General features: G+C 42.5%; 1 protein-coding gene across 1 annotated transcript; it reads right to left on the bottom strand.

The window, feature by feature from the left end:
* Positions 1–2,480: 2,480 nt before the first annotated feature.
* On the bottom strand, positions 2,481–3,518 carry LOC308280174 (chemerin-like receptor 1; the record flags this gene model as incomplete). Its single annotated transcript, XM_080720437.1, has 1 exon — positions 2,481–3,518. One exon carries the CDS (start codon positions 3,516–3,518, stop codon positions 2,481–2,483), a length of 1,038 nt encoding a protein of 345 aa, XP_080576563.1.
* Between the last annotated feature and the right edge of the window lie 5,076 nt (positions 3,519–8,594).

The following is an 8,594-nucleotide window of genomic DNA, read 5'->3' as shown; positions in this document are numbered from 1 at the left end:
TGGCTCGCACAGAAACAAAATGGAGCATCTAGGCTGCATACACTTCCATTCTATGCTGAAACATAAAAAGGGCTTTATCTCTGAATAAGGTGCAAAGAACGCCAGGGAAGCAGAGATCTGATTGTTTTCACGGCGACACTTTACCGCGATGGTCGGCCCCGGTTTGGATTTTAGTTTCGCAAGCGTTTGTAAACAAATGGATTATCTTCCTCAATCGTCAGCGGACACTCACGTGCACACGCACAAAGCTTCCGAGGCTCTTCAAAATAAAGCGTAAGTGAACGGCGGCACCTAGAAATGTTAGAAACCTTGGCTTCCATTGTGTTAATGGATTAAAACACTCACAATGCATTTTAAAGTATGTTTTTAAACTAGACTGCACTCTGTCAAGGTGCCAACTTGTGTCATGTTATCAGGTCGCACTTGTTGGTGGTGACATCACGCAGTGTTTTTTCCAGGGTTTTCCCCTTGGGTGACATAAACACAGACAGTATGACATTTTCCAACTCCATTACAAAACACTGTTTTTTTAAATGTTTTATCATGCGATCCCCTGCTTGGGCGAGAGTCTCAGAAACAAATGGTGACTCATAGCTTACCGAAGAGCAACATTGAGCGTAAAAAGAGAAAAGCGTGTGAAAACAATGAGTTAAAGATGCACGTCAAAAAGAATCTTCAAACTACTGTTTGAAGTTTTATAAAACTGCCCTTCCTACTTAGTTCAACATTTTATTTTTTCCAATATTTTCTTTATTTTCGTCGTTTCAATCTTTGAGAAAGTACTGAAGAAAAGTCATTGGTAGCACTTTACAATAATGACCTGTTATAAATCATTTATAAATATTTATAAGCAGTTTGTAGATGAGTAATAAACATGAACAAACTATGAACAAATGTTTACCTAAACATTTATAATTGTTTTAAACATCATTTACATGTTATTAGTAAGGTATTAGTAAGTAGTAAACTGATCATGAATAAACCATTTATATACATTTGTAAATGATTAATAAATCATTTGTAATAGACATTATGCATTATTTATATGCTATTTGTAGATAAGTAACTAATCATTTACAAGCTATCTATATACCTTGTAAAACATTCCTAATATATCTATAAATCATTAGTAGATGTTATCAAGAGCCCTAATGTAAAGTGTAGACTAGGTCGCTGTCTGCCAGTCCCTCCGTCAGTATGTCTGTCACGTCACGTCACGTCACGTCACACTTTTGGCCCTACTTCTATCTCCGGCACTGTTGCCCCTATCCATGCCAAACTTTGCACACACCCTCCTTGGCTGTCTGTTAATGTGGCCTCCTTGTTTGTTGGTTAACATATGCTTTGTAAAACATTCCTTAAATATCTATAAATCATCAGTAGATGTTATCAAGAGCCCTAATGTAAAGTGAAGACTATTCATTGATTACGAATGTCTGTTAAATATGAACAAACATGGAGGCCACATTAACAGACAGTTGACTGCCAAACCACAACCTCCACCCCTCATTTCTCACATGGCCCTCTTCTAGCGCCACCATGAGGCCCTAAAATCACACAAAGCGGAACACAGTATGTCTAGAGTCATGTCATCAACATGGATCTGTCCCATTTAGCATCACCATCAGGCCGATTTTTTTCAAACACATTTTTTGACACTGCTCCTACAGATTTGGGCCTAAAATCACACAAAGCTAAAGTCATGTCATCAACATGGATCTGTCCCATTTCCCATATTCCCTCCTGATTGGCTACGACTGCCTTCTAAAGTTTGTGTATGCAATGTGACGGCCGAATAGTCTTCACTTTACATTAGGGCTCTTGATAACATCTACTGATGATTTATAGATATTTAAGGAATGTTTTACAAAGCATAATGTTAACCATGAACAGACGAACAAACTCTGAGGCCACATTAACAGACTGCCAAGGAGTGTGTGTGCAAAGTTTGGCATGGATAGGGGCAACGGGAGTAGGACCAAAAGTGTGACGTGACGGACAGACTGACGGAAGGACTGACAGACAGCCGGTGGAGGTTTTCATAGTAACTTGCGACCTAGTCTACACTTTACATTAGGGCTCTTGATAACATCTACTAATGATTTATAGATATATTAGGAATGTTTTACAAGGTATATAAATAGCTTTTAAATGATTAGTTACTTATCTACAAATAAATATAAATAATGCATAATTTTTAGTTACAAATGATTTATTAATCATGTATGAATGTTTATAAATGGCTTATTCATGATTAGTTTACTACTTACTAATACCTTACTAATAACGTATAATGTTTAAACAGTTATATGTTTAAACAGTTATAAATGTTTAGGTAAACATTTGTTCATAGTTTGTTCATGTTTATTACTCATCTACAAACTGCTTATAAATGTTTATAAATGATTTATAACAGGTCATTATTGTAAAGTGTTACCAAGTCGGGTACAGCTCTACCGTAGATATTATACCGGACAACCCTAAACCTGTGTCTCAGACAAGGCAGTCTCTTGACGGCTGCTTCCTGGGTTTGTGGAAATGATGGTCTGAGGCAGCTCTTCGGTGAAGGCTTTCTCCAGCACCTTCAGGATAGACCTGCGGAAAACATCCTTGAAATCTCGACCCATGAACACATACAGCAGCGGGTTCAGACAGCTGTTTAGAAGTGCAAGGCTGAAGGCTATGCGAAACCCGATGGTGACCACATTATCCAGTGATTTACTGAACTCCAGGACCAGGATATTCACAAAGTCTATCAGATACATGATGTGATATGGAGCCCAGCACAGGAAAAATGTGGTGATAACAGCTGCTATGATTCTGAAGGGGCGACGTGATTGGTCGGCCAGTGAGCGATTATTCCTGAGCCGGTAGATGACAACAGAATAGCAGGAGACGATGACAGTGAAAGGGACCAGGAATCCCATGAGGAAGCCGGTGATGATCTTGACCCAGGATCGAAATGCCCACAACTGCTTTCCTTCAGGTGTACCGATGTCAACAGTGACTGCAAAGTTGTAGTAGCACCAGATGATGTTTTTGTCATGGACGGAGGGCCGTGTGTCACTAAAGATGACGTAAGGGAAGCTGAGAGCCAAGGCCAGCACCCAGACACCCAGACTCACCCACGACGCCTTTCTGACGCTGCGGTGGTTCCGGGCCCACACTGGACACACCACACATACACATCTGTCGACGCCGATGACCACCAGGATGTAGATGCTAGCATACATGTTCAGGTAGAAAACGATACCGTCCATTTTGCACATGAATTTGCCAAAAGGCCAGTGGTCGTCCAGAGCTATTTCCGTGATGGTCAGGGGTAGGAACACTATAACGAGGAAGTCCGCCACAGAGAGGTTGAGGTACCAAATGGTGTTGGCGGTTTTCTTCATTTTGAAGCCCGTCGCCCAGATTACAACACCGTTCCCCAACACGCCAAGCACAAAGACCAGACTAAAAATCACGAGGTACGGGATCTTGAGGGATTTTTTAAGTTCAGCCATGTAGTCATCCATCTCTTTATTGTGATAAACAGCAGCTGCATGTGGTCAGAAAACCTAAAATAACAAAAGAAAGGCATGCTTTGTTTTATAAAATATTTGGTGCCAGGGACCCTCATAGACGATTTGTGTTTCATATTTGTGTGTGTGTGTGTGTGTGTGTGTGTGTGTGTGTGTGTGTGTGTGTGTGTGTGTGTGTGTGTGTGTGTGTGTGTGTGTGTGTGTGTGTGTTTTTGTTGTTGAAAATAGCCGACCTACAGTACAAGCACACAATGTTGTTTTCATCGTTTTTTAATATCCGGCCCGCAAGTTGTCAGTCATAGCCAATCGTAATGGAATATGAAAAATCTGACTGATACATCTTTATGTATGAGAGATAAAGTGTATAGCGACTTTCATCAGTTTTGGACAAAATCATCAGCTAAGGTTTCTAACAGGAGAAATGTTCTAAAGATCAATGCTAATGATCATCTGCTAAGCGACGTTCATAGCTCCGTCCCTTACTGGATACACAAATAAATACAGCTCATGCAATTTCACACATCAACATGTTTTAAGTGATATCTATCTATAAATGCGACAAATCTCTGTCTGTCTGTCTGTTTGTTTGTAATCCGCGTATCTCGAGAACCGTTCGTCCCACCGGCTTCAGACTCGGCACGCGCGTTCCCCGCCGCCGCGCGGAGTGCAGTGCCAGGCCTCGACCCGACCCGACTCGCGGTTTTCCGTAACCGGCGCGAAACGTTCCGGCGCGAAACGTTCGGAATCTCCTTATGCGGAGCTGATTGTTGACATCAGGCTGTTCCGGAGGAAATCGGCGCAAGCGCTGAGTCATTGTGACATCACTTCATAAAAGGCTCTGACATCACGTACGCCACATGAGTCAACACAAAATCTCTGTGAATGTGTATGTATGTATGTAATCCGCGTATCTCGAGAACCCTTCTTCCCACCGGCACGCGCGTTCTCCAGATATGGGCATAAAGTCTGACATCAGAGTTTTCCGCAACCGGTACTGTGTGTGCAGAGATCTTCATATATGGGCATAAGTGGACAAAGACAAACAGATGGTCAAAACGGGTCCTATGACAACAGGTATATTGGGGTTTGCATTAAAGGGTGGGGCATTCATGGGGTTTGCATTAAAGGGTGGGGCATTCATTCCCTATTTCAAATTCGGCACGTGCGTTCCCCACCGCAGCAGGTAGTGCAGTGCTCGGCCTCAACCCGACCCGACCCACGATTGTTTGAAAAAGCGACAGAAATCTCATATATGGGCATAAAATGGACGCAGATAAACAGATATCTCCATATATGGCATATATGGGCATTCATGGGGTTTGCATTAAAGGGTGGGGCATTCATTCCCTATTTCAAATTCGGCACGTGCGTTCCCCACCGCAGCAGGTAGTGCAGTGCTCGGCCTCAACCCGACCCGACCCACGATTGTTTGAAAAAGCGACAGAAATCTCATATATGGGCATAAAATGGACGCAGATAAACAGATATCTCCATATATGGCATATATGGGCATACAATGGATGCAGAATCACAAAGATCTCCATATACGGGCATAAAAGGGACACAGACAGACAGATACAGAGATCTCCATATATGGGCATAAAATGGATGCAGATAGATATCTCCATATATGGGCATATATGGGCATAAAATGGACCCAGAACTATAACTGCAGTGATCTCCATATATGGACATAAAATGGACACCGACAGACAGATACAGATATCTCCATATATGGGCAAAAATGGACACAGGCAGACAAATGGTCAAAACGGGTCCTATGAAAACAGGTATAATGGGGTTTGCATTAAAGGGCGGGGCATTCATTCCCTATTTACATTGTTCCGAGTTGGCCAGGTCGCCGACTAGACGCTGGGCCGCCCGAAGGGCGGCCCAGCTTCTAGTACTTAATAAAAGGTTCTATATTCTAGATAGCAATAATGTCTATATAATAAAGAAGGTAAAATAAAAGATACCTGTTTCAAAGTGTTGAAGAGACGTCAGTCAGAGGAGTGTCGTCCGTGAACACTGAGGAGCTCAGAGCAACTTATACTGTACTTATACTGTAGCACCTTATGGGTGTCATATCGGCGCTGTCGGGTGAAAACCTTGTATGTCCAAAAGCGTTCCTTTTTTATTATTATCTTTAAAACATTTTAAAGTAGTGGAAATAGCCGATCTACAAGCACACAACACCTTGCGATGTGAGGGGTGTGTGTTCTGAATATTGAACCCATGAAAGTGTCAACATCAACTAAATAACTGCATTGGATCACTAATAGGTTCTTCCATTTTCTGAAAAGTAAAACATTTCAGACATACAAGGTTTCTACCCGACATGCACACTCAAACTAGTATCAGATGAGATGACATCACCCTCTGAAACTATACTTTGGTGGATGATCTATGATGCTATGTGTGGTTTCACAAACAGCCTGCTTTGTGCAAACACTTAGTGAGCTTGTAGGTCTGCTATTTTCACTGCACCGCATAGCCCAAAAATGTTGTAAATCTTGGTTGTATGGCAGTTTAACCCGGGCAATACTCGGGCAACAATTTTTATAATTCAAAGGTCCCTATAATCTAAAACTGTCTGTTATCACGGGGTGTATAAATCATGTTTGTACTATGCCTTTGTCAAACATGGCATTTGTGCATGCACTCACAATTTAGGTGAAGTTTCATATCGGTTTAAGCGACTAGAGAAAAACACATCTTTGGGGTTGAACGCACCTTTAGGATATAGGGTACGCACGCACGCACGCACGCACGCACGCACGCACGCACACACACACAGACACACACACAGACACACACACACACACACACACACACACACACACACACACACACACACACACACACACACAGTTGGTTTGAGATGGCTGTCCCACGAACAGGAACTCCAGCGCGTGTTGCCTTTGTTGGTCTATGAACATTTCTGGCATGCAGCAACTTTACAAGATAATGTCTGCTTTCTCTCTCCCTCTGGATGTCTGTCTCAGTAGGTGTGTGTGTGTGTGTGTGTGTGTGTGTGTGTGTGTGTGTGTGTGTGTGGGGGTGTGGGTGTGGGTGTGGGTGGGTGTGTGTGGGTGTGTGTGTCACATTGGCTATTTTTGAATATTTGCCTGTGAGAAGTGGTGGAGTAGATATAATAGTATAAAGTAGTATAAAGTATCACAATTGGAAATACTCAATTATAGTAAAATTACCAAAAAATGTACTTGAGTACATTATTTGAGTAAATGTATTTCCACCACTGCCAGTGGACAGGGCCGTCGGTCAGAGGGGTCGCGGAGGATTTGTCCAGGAATTAAGGCTGGGGGGTATTAGGGGGCTCGCAGATAGAGATGCTGTTGATGTAACAGGGAGGTGGGATCTCACTGATGAGCACTTGATCTACCACAGTTTGTTGAAGAAACATGCCCTGGGTTGTGCAGGAATGCTGCGGTAATGCAGGACAGATCTCCCTGTGTTGACACTGGGAATTATCGTGTATCTGGGGGCGAGAGTTTTAGGTGCGTTCACACCGGATGCTATGGGCCACATGGCTCAGGAACCGCTGGTTCCCAAGGCCACTTATACTTAGTTAGTTAGTTACACCGGATGTAATAAAAACAACAAAAAAAGCATTGATGAATCGTGGGAGCAATAGTCTCTCTCGACTATCAGAGATTTCAAAGTATTGTGGAACTCTGTACGCATCTAAGCTGTTCACGGCTTGAAGATTTAGCGTTAACATACTGAAATCAAACTGATAGATAAGACTCAGACCAGTTTAATGCGGCCCCCTTACTGCCGACCAAGTGCTCTACTTACTTACTTTGCATTGCTTGAATCATGGGCACTATTGTCTCATGTAGCCGGACAATCCGAGATTTACACTACCGACGTGTGGGGAAATCTAAACTCAATGTATGTGTTTGACCGGTGAAGAAAGTGAATTTAATAACCACAGTCTCCTACCTATGGTCACTGGGAGTTCACTAGTACAACCACAGTCTTCTACCTATAGTCACTGGGAGCTGACCAGTACAACAACAGTCTCCTACCTATAGTCACTAGGAGTTCACCAGTACAACCACAGTGTCCTACCTATGGTCACTGGGAGTTCACCAGTACAACCACAGTGTCCTACCTATGGTCACTGGGAGTTCACTAGTACAACCACAGTATTGTTGACACTGGGAGCTCCGTGGGAGCCGTTAAAAGGTTAACTGTCTTGCTCAAGGGCACACAGGAAGTAGGTATAAAAGCTGCTAATCCACTTTCCCTCGCTGGATTTCTTCCAGACGTCCGAGGGATTAGAACCGCCAAACTTCCTCTAACCTCATGACGAAGACGGACAGTGAAATCCTCAGTGTCACTTTATCCATTGGTAAACAGACCAGTATGGTTCCATGTGGTTTACATTTGTACGCTCTTTGTTAAATTAACACTTGGGATTTTTACTGTGTTTAATAGAGTGACCTGAGAAGTGCAGGCTTCTAGTGCATTTAAAGAACAAAAGCTGGAAAAAAGCCTTAAATCATTCACTTCCTTCAGCGCAAACCCTGTGTGTGCGTGCGTGCGTGTGTGCGTTTATGCGGGCGTGCACGCATGCACACAACAAGAGTAAGCTTCACCTAAATACAAGGAGTGCCTTTTTTTTCCTTCTATATTTTTCCGGCTTAAAAACTGTGCATGATAATAACACGGCTCAAAGCTGCAGAAATTGCCTGTGGGGGCTGACGGTGGGGGAGGAGGGGGTGGTGGGGGATTTTGAACCTAAAATTAGGTCTCCTCTCTTCAAGAAAAGAAAAAAAAAGAAAGAAAAACAACAGAACAGAAGAAAAGAGAAACACAAGCACTCTTCTCTTCTCTTCTCTTCTCTTCTCTTCTCTTCTCTTCTCTTCTCTTCTCTTCTCTTCTCTTCTCTTCTCTTCTCTGTTACAAGTAAAAGTAAACTGAATTCAAAATGTGTCAAAGCGTTAGATAGGGCTTACATTAGTATTAAACCATTAGTTTATACTTTAGCTATTCAAAAAAGGAGCTTGTAGATCTACTATAAAAAATTAAAAAAAAAAAAAA

The sequence above is a fragment of the Nannobrachium achirus genome (genome assembly GCF_963921795.1).
Source record: "Nannobrachium achirus genome assembly, chromosome: 24".
Lineage (NCBI taxonomy): Eukaryota > Metazoa > Chordata > Actinopteri > Myctophiformes > Myctophidae > Nannobrachium > Nannobrachium achirus.
The sequence above is the reverse complement of the archived record's forward strand: the minus strand, read 5'-3'. Positions and strand labels throughout refer to the sequence as shown.